This window comes from Macaca fascicularis, chromosome 12, assembly GCF_037993035.2.
Source record: "Macaca fascicularis isolate 582-1 chromosome 12, T2T-MFA8v1.1".
Classification (NCBI taxonomy): domain Eukaryota; kingdom Metazoa; phylum Chordata; class Mammalia; order Primates; family Cercopithecidae; genus Macaca; species Macaca fascicularis.
The window spans coordinates 53,796,294-53,817,733 of NC_088386.1; the positions used below are offsets into that span (position 1 = coordinate 53,796,294).

Consider the following 21,440-nt stretch of genomic DNA (forward strand, 5'->3'; position numbering starts at 1 on the left):
CATGAAGTCTTTGCCCATGCCTATGTCCTGAATGATACTGCCTAGGTTTTCTTCTAGGGTTGTATGGTATTAGGTTTTATGTTTAAGTCTTTAATCCATCTTGAGTTAATTTTTGTATAAGGTATAAGGAAGGGGTCCGGTTTCAGTTTTCCACATATGGCTAGCCAGTTTTCCCAACACCATTTGTCAAATAGGGAATCCTTTCCCCATTGCTTGTTTTGTCAGGTTTGTCAAAGATCAGATGGTTGCAGATGTGTGGCGTTATTTCTGAAGCCTCTGTTCTGTTCCGTTGGTCTATATATTTGTTTTGGTACCAGTACCATGCTGCTTTGGTTACTGTAGCCTTGTAATATAGTTTGAAGCCAGGTAGCGTGATGCCTCCAGCTTTGTTCTTTTTGCTTGGGATTGTCTTGGCTATACGGGCTCTTTTTTGGTTCCATATAAAGTTTAAAGTAATTTTTTTCCAATGCTGTGAAGAAAGTAAATGATAGCTTGATGGGAATAGCATTGAATCTATAAATTACTTTGGGCAGTATGACCATTTTCACAATTTTCATTCTTCCTATCCATGAGCATGGAATGTTTTTCCATTTGTTTGTGTCCTCTCTTATTTCCTTGAGTAGTGGTTTGTAGTTCTCCTTGAAGAGGTCCTTCAAATCCCTTGTAAGATGTATTGCTAGGTATTTTATTCTCTTTGTAGCAATTGTGAATGGGCGTTCACTCATGATTTGACTCTGTTATTGGTGTATAGGAATGCTTGTGAGTTTTGCACATTGATTTTGTATCCTGAGACTTTGCTGAAGTTGCTTATCAGCTTAAGGAGATTTTGGGCTGAGACAATGGGGTTTTCTAAATATACAATCATGTCATCTGCAAACAAGGACAGTTTGACTTCCTCTCTTCCTATCTGAATACCCTTTATTGCCTTCTCTTGCCCGATTGCCTTGGCCAGAACTTCCAGTACTATGTTGAATAGGAGTGGTGAGCAAGGGCACCCTTGTCTTGTGCCAGTTTTCAAAGGGAATGCTTCCAGTTTTTGCCCATTCAATATGATATTGGCTATGGGTTTGTCATAAATAGCTCTAATTATTTTGAGATACGTTCCATCAATACCTAGTTTATAGAGACTTTTTAGCATGAAGGGGTGTTGAATTTTATCAAAGGCCATTTCTGCATCTATTGAGACACTCATGTGGTTTTTGTCATTGGTTCTGCTTATATGATGGTTTATGTTTACTGATTTGCATGTGTTGAACTAGCCTTGCATCCCAGATATGAAGCCGACTTGACCGTGGTGGATAAGCTTTTTGATGCGCTGCTGGATTCGGTTTGCCAGCATTTTATTGAGGATTTTCGTATTGATGTTCATCAGGGATACTGGCCCGAAATTTTCTTTTGTTGTCGAGTCTCTGCCAGGTTTTGGTATTGGGATGATGCTGGCCTCATAAAATGAGTTAGGGAGGATTCTCTCTCTTTTTCTATTGTTTGGAATAGTTTCAGAAGGAGTGGTACCAGCTCCTGTTTGTACCTCTGGTATAATCTGGCTGTGAATCTGCCTAGTCCTGGACTGTTTTTGGTTGTAGGCTATCAATTACTGCCTCAATTTCAGAACTTGTTATTGGTCTATTCAGGGATTCGACTTCTTCCTGGTTTGGGAGGGTGTATGTGTCCAGGAATTTATCCATTTCTTCTAGATTTTCTAGTTTATTTGCATAGAGGTGTTTATAGTATTCTCTGATGGTAGTTTGTATTTCTGTGGGATCAGTGGTGATATCCCCTGTATCATTTTTTATTGTGTCTATTTGATTCTTCTCCATTTTCTTCTTTATTAGTCTGGCTAGCAGTCTATCTATTTTGTTAATCTTTTCAAAAAACCAGCTCCTGGATTCATTTATATTTTGAAGGGTTTTTCTTGTCTCTATCTCCTTCAGTTCTCCTCTGATCTTAGTTATTTCTTGTCTTCCACTAGCTTTTGAATGTGTTTGCTCTTGCTTCTCTAGTTCTTTTAATTGTGATGTTAGGGTGTCAATTTTAGATCTTTCCTGCTTTCTCTTGTGGGCATTTAGTGCTACAAATTTCCCTCTACACACTGCTTTAAATGTGTCCCAGAGATTCTGGTACGCTGTGTCTTTGTTCTCATTGGTTTCAAAGAACATCTTTATTTCTGCCTTCATTTTGTTATGTACCCAGTAGTCATTCAGGAGCATGTTGTTCAGTTTCCATGTAGTTGAGTGGTTTTGAGGGAGTTTCTTAATCCTGAGTTCTAATTTGATTGCACTGTGGTCTGAGAGACTGTTTGTTATGATTTCTGTTCTTTTGCATTTGCTGAGGCGTGTTTTACTTCCAATTAGGTGGTCAATTTTAGAATAAGTGTGAAGAGATGCTGAGAAGGATGCATATTCTGTTGATTTGGGATGGCGAGTTCTGTAGATGTCCATTAGGTCCATTTGGTACTAAGCTGAGTTGAAGTCCTGAATACTCTTGTTAATTTTTTGTCTCGTTGATCTGTCTAATATTGGCAGTGGGGTGTTAAAGTCTCCAACTGTTATTGTGTGGGAATCTAACTCTTTTTGTAGGTCTCTAAGAATGTACTTTAGGATCTGGGTGCTCCTGTATTGGGTGCATATATATTTACGATAGTTAGACATTCTTGTTGCATTGATCCCTTTACCTATTTCTAGGTTCTTTGTTCCGTGGATCTGCTTGGCTATTCTCTGGCCATACCACACAATCTTGATTATGGTAAGTCTTGAAGTTTGGGAGTATCAGTCCTCCAACTTTGCTCTTCTCTTTCAATATTGATCTGCCTATCTGGGTCTTTCATTTTTTCACATAAAGTTTAGAATCAGCTAGCTAGTCAATATCCAAAAACTAATTTGCTGGGATTTTGACGAGGATTGCATTGAATGCATAGATCAAGTTGGTTCCTTTTATCCTCCTGCTACCAGAAGCAAAAGGGAATTTTTCTCAGATATTTATATATCAGTGAGGACCTGATATAGCTCCTGGTGTAAAACTCATAAAAGTGTGGAGCGCCTCCTAGGATTGGGTCCTCTTGGAGTTTTTAACTCTCAGAGTTGTCCACAGTGAGTCTCTAGCAGTTTATCAATTATGGTTCAGGGTTTCTTAGCTCATTATTGGTTCCTGCAGAGGTTTCTGCTCATGTGTTTCTGCTCCAGTAGGTTGTAATTCTTTGTATCTTTCTGTCTCTCCAATTTTGGGGGAAGCATTTTGTACTGTGGTCTCACTTATCTGAAAGATTGAAGACGATCTGTTGATTTTTCAGTTTGTTCAACTTTTTATTTGTTGTAATAAGCGAGTGGCAACTATGTTTCTACATGCTAGAATGGAAACCAGAAGTCTCTATTTTCTAGAGTTAAAACTTCTCTGAGAAACGATAATGCTAGATTTTTAAAAATATTTATGCCATTGTATTTATTTAAACTATTTCTTTAAGAGTTTCACTGAAAATAATAGGCTTTGAATGGCCTTCTCCACTTCAAGGTTATTTATTTTTATTTTTATCTTGTTCTTTTATGATTTTCGTTCTTCATATCTTAATGCATCTGGAGTTTCTTGAGTCAAATAGAATGAAGAGATTAACCTTATCTTCCAATTGCCTATTATGTAATGCTATCTCTTTAATAATCTGATATTACCCCAGTTTTGAAACTAGCCTTTATAATAAATTAAATCATTATATTTTTCTGTTTTCTTTTTATTTCTATTTTGTTCCACTGATCTGCTACATACTCCATAGTCACATAGAACTTTCTAATTTATTTTTATTTTAAAATATGTATTTATATTTGGCTGTGCAAGTCCCATCCCTCCACCACTAGTTAATCTTGATTTTTAAAGTTTGGCTGATTTTACAAGCTTAATCTTCCTAATAAATTGGAATATATTTAAGAATGTTTCAGATTAATTCCATCAGTCATGGATATTTTGAAGCCAAATCAATTACTGTATTGAATTAGGGATGTTTTTAGTTGCAAACAATTAAAAACCCAAGTCACACTGGTTTAAGACAATAATTGGACCAATGGCCCTCAAAACTAAAGCAGTGAGGTGGACTTCCCATGCCATTCAAATAAGGCACCAGCTCAGTTTTTCCAGGACTCCCAGGGCTCTGCCCTGTCTTTAAGAGCTGTCTTCCTTCAGTCACCAGATGATGCCAGCAGCAACCTCAGCCATGTGCTTTCTTGGTAACATCCATGCAGAAGAAAAGATACTGCTTCTCACAAGTACCTAACAAAAGTCCTGAGCTTTGCTCAGGGTAGCCTATGCTAACCCTACCCATTCTTCAAAGTTCATAGTGAATTTTGCTTCTCCATCAACCCTCCTAAGTTATTTTATCCTCAATGGTTCTTTCCTCTGCAGAAATATTAGCATGTGTATTAGTCTGTTCTGAGGCTGCCAATAAAGACACACCCAAGACTGGGTAATTTATAAAAGAAAGATGTTTAATTAACTCACAGTTCCACATGGTTGGGGAGGCCTCACACTCATGGCAGAAGGCAAAGGAGGAGGAAAGTCACATCTTACATGGTGGCAGGCAAGAGAGCTTGTGCAGGGGAATTCCCATTTATAAAACCATCAGATCTCGAGACTTATTCACTACCATGAGAACAGTATGGGGGAAACTGCCCCAATGATTCAATTATCTCCACCTGACTCCACCCTTGACACATGGGGATTATTACAATTCAAGGTGAGATTTGGGTAGGGACACAGCCAAACCATATCAGCATGTGATGTATATTCATCTGGATTAGACCTCCCTGAGCTAGTCACTATGACCTGGGGAAATGAGGTTGCACTGACTGGTACATACTCCCTATCACTGCCTACCTTTGGATTTAGAGATGGAGTCATTTCAAACCAACCAGTGAGCTACTACAAAATAGGAAGAATTGAATAAATACAGGGACTAACCATGATGTCCACTGCCTTTTGCCAATGAAAACCTTTTATAATTAAACAATGCCCCCTGGATATGTCAACTTTCATATGGCATAGCAGTGCACAACTATCTAAACTATGCACACACTCCCACATACATGAACACAATCTATGTGAACCCAATAACTAGAACAAAGAGGGGAGAAGCTCATATCAAAGTAGTGAAGATACTGTTAAACTGGAAGTACAAATATTATGATTGAACCTATAATTCACTGTCCTAGGTAGAACAGTATACTTTTGTGCTTACTGCTCAAAAGCCACAGACTACTGATGGCTACCACCTCTGTATTTATTCAGAAATAGTTCTTTTACTCTTTCTTCTCAAAGACACAACTCCTGAAACCTCATTCAGGTTTTATTGATGCTTCATTATTTCCTGCCAGCATATTTATAAAATATTTTCTTTAGTTGACATTTGCATGTTATTTTTATTTGGTCAGGGTAGAGGTATATATGTTTCTTCCCCCAAATATTCCAAGCCTTCTCAGAGGCAAAACAGACGAAACTAATCTGTCTGTTGAATCCCCTACCAGGGAGCTTGCAACGACTACAGTATTTTAAGTTTTATTCAATAAATATTCATCAAGTAAAACACACCATCAACTGAATAAAATGTATTATGGATAATTATAGGTGGCAAGCAGACTATTAAACTAGAATTTATGAACTTTATATTCCTCCAAAGTAGATTCCTACTGTTCCCATAACATGCCTTTCCTTCATTGTTTTTCCTTTCAAATTCAACTCAATTGAACAATCATTTATTTAGAAGATGTTAAGGATACAAATATAACTACTAAATTATTTTATCCTCAAGGGGTTTACAGTCTAGTCATTTAATCTCCCTTCTAAGAATGCCTCCCCACCCCTTCTGCCTATGCTAAGCATACCCCTTCTTCAAAGTCCATAGTGAATTTTACTTGCTCCATCAAGCCTTTCTAAGCTATTTTATCCTCAATATTTCTTCCTTCTGCAGAATTGTTAGCATGTGAAATATATTCATCTAATCCTCCACTTAATCTTCAGTAATTGTAATGTAGCTGTGAATCCCAACTGTTTCTGAGTCACACAGGGTTGCATTATGAAAGAGCAGAAATTGAGATTCGATTAAAAAGAAAGAAGGAAAATGGGCTGTGAAGCATAAGTCTTACTGGAAGGAAGCCATTTTAGACTGCTAAGGCAAACTCCTTCCTCTTGAGGAGTTACTAACCTAGAAACATCATGATCTCAGCCAGCTTTCTCAGGGGACAAGGTATTATCTGGGAGAGGAGGTCCCGGGGCAGCCAACTTGCTTTAAATGATAGGGTCAGATCTACCCTCTTCCCAGCTGCAGTTAATCAGTCTGATTATAATGCCCTCTCCACTGTCAAACAAAAAATCCTCTTCCTCTTTCTTGATGAGTTCTAAAATCTCTTTAACAAGATTGGGATGGGGAGTGGGAAGAGAATGTTCATTTAACAATTGGAAACTTAAGTGTAGTGCATGGTTGAGTTAGGACTTCACTATGACTGAGTTCCAGTTAACATGTAATTAATCAATCATCAAGTGTAAATTGTATATTATTATTTCTCAGCTTTACTGCAAGATAGGAAAGAAGAAAGGAAAGGAGAGAGATGGGGAAGGAAAGGCTATCAGGAGACCAAAAGGTATGTGATGGGGAGAAGCTAATGTCAGAAAAAGGGCTCCAACTTCACCTACAATTGGCTCTAATCACTGACAAATGTGCTAAAACAAATAGAAGCTCTAACTGAACAGTTTAGATCAGGAAGCCACCAAAGCAAATAACTCTACTTGGTATAATTTAAGGGTTTTTCCCCTGTAATTTATTTCTTACCAGTAGTAGTCTCATACAGAGGAGCTGCAGTTCACAGGCAATTCATAAGAAATATAAATATTTGTCATATTCATCTTCTTCCATTCCAAAGTTATAAACCTTTTATTTTAATTTACTATAAATGTGTCCCTTCAATAATTTTCTTTTTAAATATACATTCTTTTGGGGAAAATATTGAGGTCAATATCATAGCACACAAAGCTGTTTCCCTACAAAATGTCCCCTAGAAGCTTTATATACACTATAAGGTAGACCATTGATCTAGTTCAGAGTGGTGTATCTGGATTTGTCATCTAAGCGAATTTTAACATAGAAGACACTAGAGAAGATGACCACTGCCAAACTGAATTTTAAATCACTGAACATTACATTCACCATGAAGAAGTGGATAATCACTCTTGGGAGAAAACCAGAAGTCTACTTCCTAAAAATGAAATTTAACACATAGAAAAAAATTTTTTTTTAATTTATAAAACATACTCTGTGTTTATCATAGGATAAAATTACAGTCAATTACAAGTAACATAATTCCATGGGTACATTTTCCACTGTATCAATTACTGCAGAGCAGCTTCATATCTTGAAAAGAAAAGTTCTGGTTACTGAAAATTCATATTTGAAAACTATTTCTTATCTGTGTCATGAAGAGCTCAATAAGAGAGATGTTTTCAACATGTCTTAACCTTACAAAAATATTAAGAACTATTATGTCAAGAAACTTTTTGAAAAAATAAAACCCTCTCCATTCAGCAAATAGTCAATCTAAACATTTATTGATTGTATTCCAATTACATAGTAACTATTCAGTAAGTTGGAAGTATAGTGACCCCAAACAAAAACAAAAAGTTAGTGTCAAAAGTCTACACAGAACTCAATAAGTTTTATCATATCACCTGTATATGTCTTCCAACTGCAGATCAACATCTTGAAGCTTCTTTTGATATTTCTGTGTAAACTTACAGAACTCACTGTGGATTGAAGATTTCAAATCAGGGTATGGGCATTCCAAACTTCCTAATTCAATGGGCAGTTCACTAAGCAGGTTAGTCTTTTCTTCCAAAGAATGATCTAGAATCTGAAAAAAAGTATATAATTATTTTATTTAACATAAATGACAAATTGAAAAACACATAAATTACTAGCCACATCACACTTACCTTTATACTCCAGCCTGAAAGATCATTTTCTATTCTCTGTTGCTCCAGGCCAAGTCTTTCAAAGACAGTTTTCAATTGTTTCTTCACAAAGTCAACCTATAGGACATTTGGAACAAGTAGTATGCAAATTATTGCAATTCATTCCATACTTATATTTAAAGACACAAGAATTATTCTCAAAAGCCAATCAGTGATGAAGTTTAAAGACCTGTGGAAGAGAGTTAAAGAGATGCCAGCCAGGTAGGCAGTGCTCATCAGACAAATGAGCTGCAATGAGGCTTCTAGACATCCCAAAAATAAGCTCAGAAAGTTCAGTACAGTCACAGCCACTCTGCACACACATTTTTATTTTCTCTGTGGTAATGCAGAGAACTTACCAGATGTCTGTGCTCCAATCACCCCTTCCTTCCCTTGCATTCTTGCCTCTAATCCCCAGCTGGGCATACATTTATATTTTTTATGACTATTTATAAAGCAATATAACAACATTACAGAATAACTGAAAAATAGAAAAAATCAAAACCGCCTAAATTTTTATCAAACACAGCACACATATACTCAAGAAGCTTATGCTCAATTAAGGGGAAGCAGCTGACAAACTAATTAAAAAAAAATGTGAGAAAGGGTCAGGAGCAGGAAGGCAATGTCAAAATAGGGTGGTGTAGCAGGGACTGACTGTGGCTTCTCAGCACAGGCCTCTCAGAGAAGAGGATTTAAGCCAAGATCTACATGGCAAAAAGTGGCATCAAGAGGACAGAGGAAATAGCCAGTACAGGAAAGGGCCTGGCATGTCAGAGAAACAGAAAGAAGGCCAGCCTGGGTGTGACTGAGCTTCTATGGCAAAGGGGAAATGTCAGGTAGCAGATGTGACTGAAGAAGCAAAAAGGGGGCTAGGTGGCTAGAAGGACTTATGTACTCACAGGAGCCCCTGGGGAATTTCAGCAATAGGATGACTTAATCCCCCTGTGCTGGGGTAAGATCCCAGGATGCACTGGGAGGAGAGGCAAGAATGAAAGCAGGGAAGCCAGTTATGTGACCACCGGAACATTCCAGTCAGGAAATGAGGGTGCTCAACAGAGTTCAGGCATGTGTTTAAAATATTTAGTGGAGGGGGGTTCCAAGATGGCTGAATAGGAACAGCTCCAGCCTCCAGCTCCCAGTTGAGTGACACAGAAGAGGGGTGATTTCTGTATTTCCAACTGAGGTACTGGGTTCATTTCAATGAGGCGTGTTGGACAGTGGGTGCAGGACAGTAGGTTCAGCCCACCGAGTGAGAGCTGAAGCAGGGTGAGGCATTGCCTCACCCAGGAAGTGCAAGGGGGAAGGGAATTCCCTTTCCTAGCCAAGGGAAACTGTAACACACAGCACCTGGAAAATCGGGTCACTCCCATGCTAATACTGCGCTTTACCAAGGGTCTTAGCAAATAACACACCAGGAGATTATATCCTGCACCTGGCTCAGAGGGTCCCACACCCACAGAGCCTCCCTCATTGCTAGCATAGCAGTCTGAGATCTAACTACAAGGTGGCAGCGAGGCTGGGGGAGCGGCGCCCGCCATTGCTGAGGCTTGAGTAGGTAAACAAAGCAGCCAGGAAGCTAAAACTGGGTGGAGCCCACCGCAGCTCAAGGAGGCCTGCCTGCCTCTGCAGACTCCACCTCTGGGGACAGGGCATAGCCAAACAAAAGGCAGCAGAAACCTCTGCAGATTTAAACGTCCCTGTCTGACAGCTTTGAAGAGAGCAGCAGTTCTCTCAGCACAGAGTTTGAGATCTGAGAACGAATAGACTGCCTGCTCAACTGGGTCCCCGACCCCTGAACAGCCTAACTGGGAGACACTCCCCACTAAGGGCAGACTGACACCTCACACCTCACATGGCCAGGTACCCCTCTGAGACGAAGCTTCCAGAGGAATGATCAGGCAGCAACATTTGCTGTTCTGCAATGTTTACTCTTCTGCAGCCTCTGCTGCTGATACCCAGGCAAACAGGGTCTGGAGTGGACCTCCAGCAAACTCCAACAGACCTGCAGCTGAGGGTCCTGACTGTTAGAAGGAAAACTAACAAACAGAAAGGGCATCCACACCAAAACCCCATCTGTACGTCACCATCATCAAAGACCAAAGGTAGATAAAACCACAAAGATGGGGAGAAAGCAGAGCAGAAAAGCTGAAAATTCTAAAAATCAGAGCACCTTTCCCCCTCCAAAGGAACGCAGCTCCTTGCCAGCAACAGAATAAAGCTGGACGGAGAATGATTTTGACGAGTTGAGAGAAGGCTTCAGACAATCAAACTTCTCCAAGCTAAAGGAGGAAGTTCAAACCCATCGCAAATAAGTCAAAAACCTTGCAAAAAGATTTGATGAATGACTAACTAGAATAACCAGTGTAGAGAAGTCCTTAAATGACCTGATAGAGCTGAAAACCATGGCATGAGAACTATGTGACAAATGCACAAGCTTCAGTAACTGATTCAATCAACTGGAAGGAAGGGTATCAGTGATTGAAAATCAAATGAATGAAATGAAATGAGAAGTTTAGAGAAAAAAGAGTAAAAAGAAACGAAAAAAGCCTTCAAGAAGTATGGGACTATGTGAAAAGACCAAATCTACGTCTGATTGGTGTACCTGAAAGTGACAGGGAAAATGGAACAAAGTTGGAAAACACTCTGCAGGATATTATCCAGAAGAACTTCCCCAACCTAGCAAGTGAGGCCAACATTCAAATTCAGGAAAAACAAAGAACTCCACAAGATACTCCTCAAGAAGAGCAACTCCAAGATGTATAATTGTCAGACTCACCACAGTTGAAATGAAGGAAAAAATGCTAAGGGCAGCCAGAGAGAAAGGTCAGGTTTTGGGTTACCCACAAGGGAAGCCCATCAGAGTAACAGCAGATCTCTCAGCAGAAACTCTACAAGCCAGAAGACAGTGGGAGCCAATATTCAACAATCTTAAAGAAAAGAATTTTCAACCCAGAATTTCATATCCAGCCAAACTAACTTTCATAAGTGAAGGAGAAATAAAATCCTTTACAGACAAGCAAATGCTTAGAGATTTTGTCACCACCAGGCCTGCCCTATAAGAGCTCCTGAAGGAAGCACTAAACATGGAAAGGAACAACCAGTAACACCAACTGCAAAAACATGCCAAAATGTAAAGACCATCAATGCTAGGAAGAAACTGCATCAACTAACGAGCAAAATAACCAGTTAGTATCATAATGGCAGGATCAAGTTCACACATAACAATACTAACATTAAATGTAAATGGGCTAAATGCTCCAATTAAAAGACACCAACTGGCAAATTGGATAAAGAGTCAGGACCCATTAGTTTGCTGTATTCAGGAGACCCATCTCATGTGCAGAGACACACATAGGCTCAAGATAAAGGGATGGAGGAAGATCTACCAAGAAAATGGAGAACAAAAAGGCAAGGGTTGCAATTCTAGTCTCTGATAAAACAGACTTTAAACCAACAAAGATCAAAAGAGACAAAGAAGGTCATTACATAATGGTAAAGGGATCAATTCAACAGGAAGAGGTAACTATCCTAAATATATATGTACTCAATACAGGAGCACCCAGATTCATAAAGCAAGTCCTGAGAGACTTACAAAGAGACTCAGACTCCCACACAATAATAATGGGAATATTTACCACCCCACTGTCAACATTAGACAGATCAACAAGATAGAACCTTAACAAGGATATCCAGGAATTGAACTCAGCTCTGCACCAAGCAGACCTAATAGACATCTATAGAACTCTCCACCTCAAATCAAATGAATATACGTTGTTCTTGGCACCACATCACACTTATTCTAAAATTGACCACATAGTTGGAAGTAAAGCACTCCTCAGCAAATGTAAAAGAACAGAAATTATAACAAATTGTCTCTCAGACCACAGTGCAATCAAATTAGAACTCAGGATTAAGAAACTCACTCAAAACTGCTCAACTACATGGAAGCAGAATAACCTGCTCCTGAATGACTACTGGGTACATAACGAAATAAAGGCAGAAATAAAGATGTTCTTTGAAACCAATGAGAACAAAGACACAACGTACCAGAATCTCTGGGACACATTTAAAGCAGTGTGCACAGGGAAATTTACAGCACTAAATGTCCACAAGAGAAAGCAGGAAAGATCTAAAATTGACACCCTAACATCACAATTAAAAGAACTAGAGAAGCAAGAGCAAACACATTCAAAAGCTAGTAGAAGGCAAGAAATAACTAAGATCAGAGGAGAACTGAAGGAGATAGAGACACAAAAGCCCTTCAGAAAATAAATGAATCCAGGAGCTGGTTTTTTGAAAAGATCAACAAAATTGATAGACTGCTACCAAGACTAATAAAGAAGAAAAGAGAGAAGAATCAAATAGACACAATAAAAATTGATAAAGGAGATATCACCACCGACCCCACAGAAATACAAACTACCATCAGAGAATACTATAAACACCTCTACGCAAATAAACTAGAAAACCTAGAGGAAATGGATAAATTCCTGGACACATACACTCTCTCAAGGCTAAACCAGGAAGAAGTTGAATCCCTGAACAGGCCAATTGCAGGCTCTGAAATTGAGGCAATAATTAATAGCTTACCAACCAAAAAAAGTCCAGGACCAGTCGGATTCACAGCCAGATTCTACCAGAGGTACAAGGAGGAGCTGGTACTATTCCTTCTGAAACTATTCCAATCAATAGAAAAAGAGGGAATCCCCCCTAACTCATTTTATGAGGCCAACATCATCCTGATAACAAAGCTTGGCAGAGACACAACCAAAAAAGAGAATTTTAGACCAATATCCCTGATGAACATCGATGCAAAAATCCTCAATAAAATACTGACAAACCGAATCCAGCAGCACATCAAAAAGCTTATCCACCATGATCAAGTGGGCTTCATCCCTGGGATATAAGGCTGGTTCAATATACACAAATCAATAAACATAATCCAGCATATAAACAGAACCAAAGACAAAACCCACATGATTATCTCAATAGACGCAGAAAAGGTCTTTGACAAAATTCAACAGCCCTTCATGCTAAAAACTCTCAATAAGTTTGGAATTGATGGAATGTATCTCAAAATAATAAGAGCTATTTATGACAAACCCACAGCCAATATCATACTGAATGGGCAAAAACTGGAAGCATTCCCTTTGAAAACTGGCACAAGACAGGGATGCCCTCTCTCACACTCCTATTCAACATAGTGTTGGAAGTTCTGGCTAGGGCAATCAGGCAGTAGAAAGAAATAAAAGGTATTAAATTAGGAAAAGAGGAAGTCAAACTGTCCTTGTTTGCAGATGACATGATTATATATTTAGAAAACCCCATCGTTTCAGCCCAGAATCTCCTTAAGCTGATAAGCAACTTCAGCAAAGTCTCAGGATACAAAATTAATGTGCAAAAATCACAAGCATTCCTATACACTAATAAGAGACACACAGAGAGCCAAATCATGAGTGAACTCCTACTCACAATTGCTTCAAATAGAATGAAATACCTAGGAATCCAACTTACAAGGGATGTGAAGGACCTCTTCAAGGAGAACTACAAACCACTGCTCAATGAAATAAAAGAGGACACAAACAAATGGAAAAACATTCCATGCTCATGGACAGGAAGAATCAATATCATGAAAATGGCCATACTGCCCAAGGTAATTTACACATTCAATGCCACCCCTATTAAGCTACCAATGACTTTCTTCACAGAATTGGAAAAAAACTACTTTAAAGTTCATATGGAACCAAAAAAGAGCCCGCATTGCCAAAACAGCATGATACTGGTACCAAAACAGAGATATAGACCAATGGATCAGAACAGAGTCCTCAGAAATAATACCACACATCTACAATTATTTGATCTTTGACAAACCTGACAAAAACAAGCAATGGGGAAAGGATTCCCTATTTAATAAATGGTATTGGGAAAACTGGCTAGCCATATGCAGAAAACTGAAACTGGACCCCTTCCTTATACCTTATACAAAAATTAACTCAAGATGGATTAAAGACTTAAACATAAAACTGAAAACCATAACAACCCTGGAAGAAAACCTAGGCAATACCATTCAGGATATAGGCATGGGCAAGGACTTCATGTCTAAAACACCAAAAGCAATGACAACAAAAGCCAAAATTGACAAATGGGATCTAATTAAACTAAAGAGCTTCTGCACAGCAAAAGAAACTACCATCAGAGTGAACAGGCAACCTACAGAATGGGAGAAAAGTTTTGCAATCTACTCATCTGATGAAAGGGCTAATATCCAGAACCTACAAAGAACTCAAACAAACTCACAAGAAAAAAACAAACAACCCTATCGAAAAGTAGGCAAAGGATATGAACTGACACTTCTCAAAAGAAGACATTTATGCAGTCAACAGACACATGAAAGAATGCTCATCATCACTGGCCATCAGAAAAATGCAAATCAAAACCACAATGAGATACCATCTCACACCAGTCAGAATGCTGATTATTAAAAAGTCAGGAAACAACAGGTGCTGGAGAGGATGTGGAGAAATAGGAACACTTTTACACTGTTGGTGGGAGTGTAAACTAGTTCAACCATTGTGAAAGACAGTATGGTGATTCCTCAAGGATATAGAACTAGAAATACCATTTGACCCAGCCATCCCATTACTGGGTATATACCCAAAGGATTATAAATCATGCTACTATAAAGACACATGCACACGTATGTTTATTGCAGCACTATTCACAATAGCAAAGACTTGGAACCAACCCAAATGTCCATCAATGACAGACTGGATTAAGAAAATGTGGCACATATATACCATGGAATACTATGCAGCCATAAAAAAGGATGAGGTCATGTCCTTTGCAGGGAGACGGATGCAGCTGGAAACCATCATTCTCAGCAAACTATTGCAAGAACAGAAAACCAAACACCGCATGTTCTCACTCATAGGTGGGAACTGAACAATGAGAACACTTGGACACAGGGTCCGGAACATCACACACTGGGGGCCTGTCATGGGGTGGGGGGAGGGGGGAGGGATAGCATTAGGAGATATACCTAATGTAAATGACGAGTTAATGGGTGCAGCACACCAACATGGCACATGTATACATACGTAACAAACCTGCATGTTGTGCACGTGTACCCTAGAACTTAAAGTATAATAAAAATATATATATATACACACATGTAAAAGAATAACTCAAAAAAATATTTAGTGGATAGAATTAGCTGACCTATTTAAGATATTAATTACATATTAATATTAACGAATACACAAGTCACACATGTTTGTTTCTTATCTCAAACTCTTCTAGTTGGGACAAAAATGAAGTATTACATTATCGAAAATAAAGGTAACATACTAACCTCTTCCAATACTTTCACAGAGTTAAACTCAACATGTGGGTGTGAATGCTGCAAAGTGTGATGCTGTCTGTATTTTAGATCTGCTCTCAGCTGCTGAATAGGATTTATCACATTTTTAAGATATGTGCACCATTGTTCTGATAGCTCTTGCTCTATGGTGAAACAAAATGGAATCAAAGGAACACATTATTAAGTGTCTCCAGGAACAGATCATTAGAGTACAGATTTATTTGGGGATTCCTTTAGAAAAAAACTAATGGCAGTTAATATTAAAAGAACATGAAGTGAGTGGCCCATTCTCATTCTTCAAAATAAAACTCCCCTTTAAATATAGGATTAAACAAATCTTACCAAAATTTGTAAGGTCACAAAGACATTCGTTTCCAATGTTCTCTTCATTGAGAAGGGATTTTATTTCAGATTCCATTTTATATCTGAAATAGATGTGATCTCAATAAATGTTACAATCATAAACATACATCTAGGTTTTTAAAAAATAACCAAAGAGATATTTAATCGAATATGGCTTTGCAATCCATTCATTTATTTAAACCATGTACTAAATTCCTAACATGGCTTGAGTCCTTGCTAGACACTGAGATAGATGCATAGGCTCAGACAGAGGAAACAGCGTGAGCAAAGGCCATCCCACAGCAGGTCCTAGCATTGCGTGTGGAGAGGGCCCGGGGCATTGGGAAGCACTGAAGGTCGGTAGGCTACCTCACTTCCTCAGATCCATGTTTCAGAAAGATTCCCAAGACAGCAAGATAGAGCAGAAGGAGATGTGAACAATAGAGATGGAATATGAAGAGGAAGGTATCAGACAAACCTAGAGCAACAAGGAGGTAATTTTTAAAGTTCAGAAAGAATGAGACCCTGAATTGCAGGGGTGGAAGTATACTTTATTTTTAATATACTAATAAGAACAACAAATCTTCATGAGCTTATATATGTATACATATATATGTGTACACAAGTATGTACATATATATACATATAAATACTTTTTTTTTTTTTTTTTTGACCGAGTCTCCCTTGGTCACTCTGGCTGGAGTGCAGTGGCACAATCTCGGTTCACTGCAACCTCTGTCTCCTGAGTTCTAGTGATTCTCATGCCTAAGCCTCCCAAGTAGCTGGGACTACAGGTATGCGCCACCATGCCTGGCTAATTTTTGTATTTTTAGCAGAGACAGGATTTCACCATGTTGGCTAGGCTAGTCTCAAACTCCTGACCTCAGGTGATCCACCTGCCTCGGCCTCCCAAAGTGCTGTGTCATAATTTTCTAAGCCAATTTACATGGGACAAAGATTTGGTTTTTGTTTAAACGTATAAAGGAGGGGTGATATTGTAAATGATACCTCACTGTCTGTTTTTCCAGCAGGTAGTTTCTGCCAGAAATATTTTTAAGATCACATTTGCAACTGTTACATGGAGGATGAGTGCATAATGGTTGAGTCAAACCAGAAGTTATTCCAGAACAGATTTGTTTAACCAAAAACATAGCACTTAAAAACCATCTAGCTCGGCACCCAGAAAGTCATAACAGAGCATATAAACTGCCAAAAAAAAGAAGATATGGGTAATTTTTGATGTTCTGAGGAGACTGATTCTCTACCTAGAACTTTGGCACCTTTCCGGAAGGATAAGAACCTGTACCAAGGTAGACACCTGAAGGCTCAAAAATGCCCTTCACCAGGGTGTCTTATTTGCAGGTGGTTGCACTGAGTAGATTATTACATCATCTGGGCAAACGAGCACACAAAAACTTAAGGGATTCTTTGTGGTACCAGAATGAAACAATGGAGAAAGTACCTCTGGGAAAGTATATCAAAAACCTCAAGGGGTATAGTTTCATTAAGCATAACACAATTTAAATAAAATGGTATAAATGTAAATATTAAACATAATTTTACATTTGAAAATTTTGTCTAGTTTTCTTAGTACAGATTACAAAGAATTAAAGTTTGGCAACTTGTTTTCATTTTGTTTTGTTGTTTTTAGACATGGGGTCTCACGATGTTGCCCAGGCTAGACTGCAGTAGCTGTTCACAGGTGCAAGCATAACGCACTGCAGACTTGAACACCTAGGCTCAAGTGATCCTCCTGCCTCAGCCTCCCAAGTAGCTGGGACTACTGGTATGCACCATCACACCCTGGCAAAACTTGTTTTGTTTTTGCCAGCAAGGCTAGACCAGTTGGATCTCAGCTGACGTAAACAGAACCCCGTAGAAAAAGGAAAAAGCTACTCAACTCCAAGGTCATAGAGCACAGAAGTTAGGGGCAAACGTTCCAATCCCAGCTCCACACAGACTAGGTTATTTATGATCTACAAATACCTTTCATTATCTGAGACACAAGATTCTCATTTGTAAAACTGAGACAGCAATAACTACTACTTTGTAGGGTCATTGTAAATATTAAAGGAGATAAAACATGTAAAGGACTTAACATATTCAGTTGGTGCAAAAATAATTGTGGCTTTTGCCCAATCTAGTATTACCTGGCACATATTAAATTACCTAACAAACGTTAGGTGTCATTGTAGGCCCTTATCCTCTGCCTGCCTGAGATTCTTAAACGTTGTCTTTTATGGTAAGGCATAGAATCTTACTTATTAAAATGGGATGTCGATTTCTAAAGGTTGACAAACACTGTTAGGACTTTAACTACTTCTAATTTGTTGGTGGCCCTAAATTCTCCACAAGGTAGTCATTTCTCTAACTTATCTCCTATTGCTGTTAGTTTTCAGTAGCACCGAACACAAACTGAAATTAGCCTGTATTCTAGAATAACACAGAAACTTATCCTGGAATTCTTCATTTTGTCCAATTTTCAGCCCTTAGAAGTTCTGAGACATTAAGGTTATCATTACCTAAGTGTTCCCCACCTCCATTTTCTTTGTGTCATTCCAGGTCAGCCAAAAGAATTATTTTCCATCATGATATATATACATCTCTTCTACCTACCTTAAGAACAACTTAATATACACAGTAAGAAAGATGTGGAATAGCCAAGATTAAAAAAAAAAAAAAAGTTTACCCAGTGTCTTCCTTTACATTTGAACTGGAATCAGTGAACACCATAATTAAAGCTTCCTAATGGCTTTCCTTTTTGTCATGTTTCAAGTTATGCACATTTTCAAAAAAAAAATTCCAATGGGCTGAAACATTCTCTCCACAAAAGGTGACTTTTGAGGGATGGGATGGGTCTAATTTCATTGTTTTTATAGTAGATGTATGGTGATGAAGTCCATATAACTCTGTTTTTCTATGTTTTAAGTTACACAATAATGTAAAACCACTTTCAATTATAAGCCTTCTACTTCACAGAGGAGTCACCTGCCAGAATAAGAAACTAATCAACATGAAAAATACCTAAGTCAAAAGTAAAGTTAATGGTATTTAGAAACTTTACTTGGAATAAGACCACAGAAATTACCTCTTTTGATATAAATGTTTTAAAATTCACATTTTAAAAGCACACTTTATAAACATCATCACTAAAAGAAGTATATATGCTATAAATGAAGGAGAAACACATCTGCCTTCTTTTTTTGCCTTGACTTTTGAAAAAAACTAATTTTTCAAAGATTACAATTAAGATCAACTGTAGAAGCAATATTTCATTTTAATTTATCTTTATGTGACTGCAGGAAATAATAACAAAAGTCAAAAAGCAAACTTGAGTAAGTTAGTAATGATGCAGTCACACCCAGAAACCATTTGCAACTTGAACTCCTTGTTCAATACATCCATGTATTAAAAGCATTTACATCTCTCCTATGTATTCTACTATATAAAAATGAATATAAGATGTTTGCCTGTGATAGGATCTCTACCACTTTATAGGGAAGAAAAAACATGTAACCAAAACATTATAATCCAATATGCTAAGTATGATACAAGTAAATACAAGTATGAGAGTGGGAGTGTGGAAGTGATTGGCACATACAGAAGATTATCTTCTTTCCGAAAGGAGGCAAAAGTCATATTAATATATTCATTGGATTTCAGATTAAGCTGAGGAAATGAAAGGATTTTAATTTAACTCACATTCAAACTGTAACTTTAATTTTTTTATTGCAATGGTTAATTAACATGGAACATTATAGAACATCTGACGAGATAAATGCGATTCCTAGTAATTCCTACATGTTCTTAACTATTTCCTCCAGTTCTTACCTGACTTCATTCAGCCTCTGGTATTCCTGCCACCACACTTGCTTGTGTTGTTTTATTAGTGTTTGTTCTTTGGATATCTTTGAAGTCAACATTGCTTTTCTGATCTAGATTTGGAGGAACAAAAGAGGAGCAACTTCAAAGATTTCAGAATGTGTTTTTCACAAAGAAATGTTTAATCTGAATTTTCTAAGTTAAATAGTCGCTCTTTTTAAAATCTTATTAGTGCATCTTCTAACACAAAATCTACCTAAAATAAGTTTGATTTCTTAAAGCAGGGAGGAGAAAGAAAAATAGTTAGGAATACTGACAACCTTAAGAACTGTTTTTAAAGTACTTATTAAAGGTGAAGTCATTCTATTTTCCATACATGAAATAAATAATACCTTAATTTATATCACCCCAGAAAATTTTTCAAGAGGTCTCATTTCTACCCTTTTGGGTTTATCTTCCCTGTCAGCTATAATAGGCATCTTTATTCACATTTTTGGAGGACAATATTTATTGAATGTATGAGAAGTTAAAAGATGTTGTCAAGATCATAAAGCTCATAAACATCAGAGTAACAAAGAACCTTGATGTTTAGATTGGTTTCTATCTGATCCCTCAGCATAAGATGGGAAAGATTCATTGGATAAGTTTTTAGGAGGCCTGGCTTCAACATTTACTAGAAATATGACCTTGAACACACAATTTTAATCTTTCAACTCTATGTACATCTTTGTAAACAAAATTTTTTAATTTAAGCAAATATTTATTTGATGATACTTAAAGAAATATGAAAAATCATGTAACATTGAAATCTAAATCTTCAACTGAACTTAATTTTTCCTCAATTTTATGACTTTTTAAAAATGTAGCACATAATGAATGCTTTTGGGTTTCAGCTGAAAGGTTATATCAGCCCTGGATCTATTTGCCTTAGATTCATTTCTGGCTGTTTGCCTGATCTGCTCCATCTCACAGAGCAGCCTGTGTTTCTCAGGCAGCCCTATCAGTTGGCTTCAGCCAAAGCAAGACCCTGGCATGGGAGACTGAAGGCAGGGAAGAAAGGAGAAGCCAAAGGATTACATCATCTTGCCTTCTCTACTCTCACAAGGTCTCCAGGAGCATTTGCTCATATCCATTGCCCCAACTTTTCTCTGAACAGTTCCGCTACGTTCCAACTATCTCTAGGTAACCTCACCCCAGGAATGTGGCATGGCCTTGCTTCTTCTGTATGCCCCTCTGACCTACGGATGGCAGTGACTTCCTGTTCTTGTCAACTTCTGTATTGCCTCCCAGTCCTCTGCCTTCTCATGCTATCACCTGCATAACCATCTTCCTACATTAAAAATCCCTCTACTCCAAATCCTCAAGTGATGTCTGTTCCCTGGTTAGACTCTAACTTATACTCATGTGTACTCCAAACTCAAGTATTCCATATTAACAATTTTAAACTACAAAATTGTAAATCAGAAACTTGATGAAATACACATTTTTCATAATTTCTCTGCTGTTAAAGCACTTAGTACCCTACAAGCTTTAAAAGATCAATACTGGAGATGTAAAGACTTCAGAAGACAAGTTCTAAAAAGGAATCTTTATAATGCATGCTATTTCCAGCCGTCATTCACTGATTGCTTTAACCTTGAGTTTATCTTTCTGCTGTTCTGGTTACTGATTCAAAATTAGGGATATAAGAAAACAACCCAAAGATTACTTTTAAAAACTACAAAGTCAAAGTCAAATATTTTCCTAAGAAGGTCTTAAGAGTGTTACAATTATAAAATTTAGGAGGGAAGTACATTTTTAAAAGCACAGGACACTGCAGAAAAACATTCAGCAGTCTCTATTTTACCTACCAAAAAATACAAGTACACAGTATTTCTAAAATCTGACATTTTAATGTTCGCTTTAAGAATGCTTAAAACTCATTCTAGCCATTTAC

At 37.8% G+C, this 21,440-nt stretch overlaps 1 protein-coding gene across 25 annotated transcripts in view; it reads right to left on the bottom strand.

Annotated features, from left to right (window-relative positions):
- CCDC148 (coiled-coil domain containing 148) overlaps positions 1 to 21,440 on the bottom strand; it is a 279,411-nt gene that overhangs the window by 150,042 nt on the left and 107,929 nt on the right. For 19 of the 25 annotated variants that reach the window (XR_012421116.1, XR_010579884.2, XM_065525533.2 and 16 more), the window contains 5 exons: positions 19,514 to 19,617; positions 15,683 to 15,765; positions 15,332 to 15,483; positions 7,960 to 8,055; positions 7,696 to 7,877 (listed from right to left, as the gene is read on the bottom strand). Coding sequence is in view for 23 of the 25 variants with exons in the window: in XM_065525533.2 (XP_065381605.1) it covers positions 7,696 to 7,877; positions 7,960 to 8,055; positions 15,332 to 15,483; positions 15,683 to 15,765; positions 19,514 to 19,617 (617 nt within the window). In the remaining 2 variants the exon portion in view is untranslated. The remainder of the gene's footprint in view (positions 1 to 7,695; positions 7,878 to 7,959; positions 8,056 to 15,331; positions 15,484 to 15,682; positions 15,766 to 19,513; positions 19,618 to 21,440) is intronic. The other 6 variants (XM_074009183.1, XM_074009184.1, XM_074009185.1 and 3 more) reach the window with 3 other exon arrangements.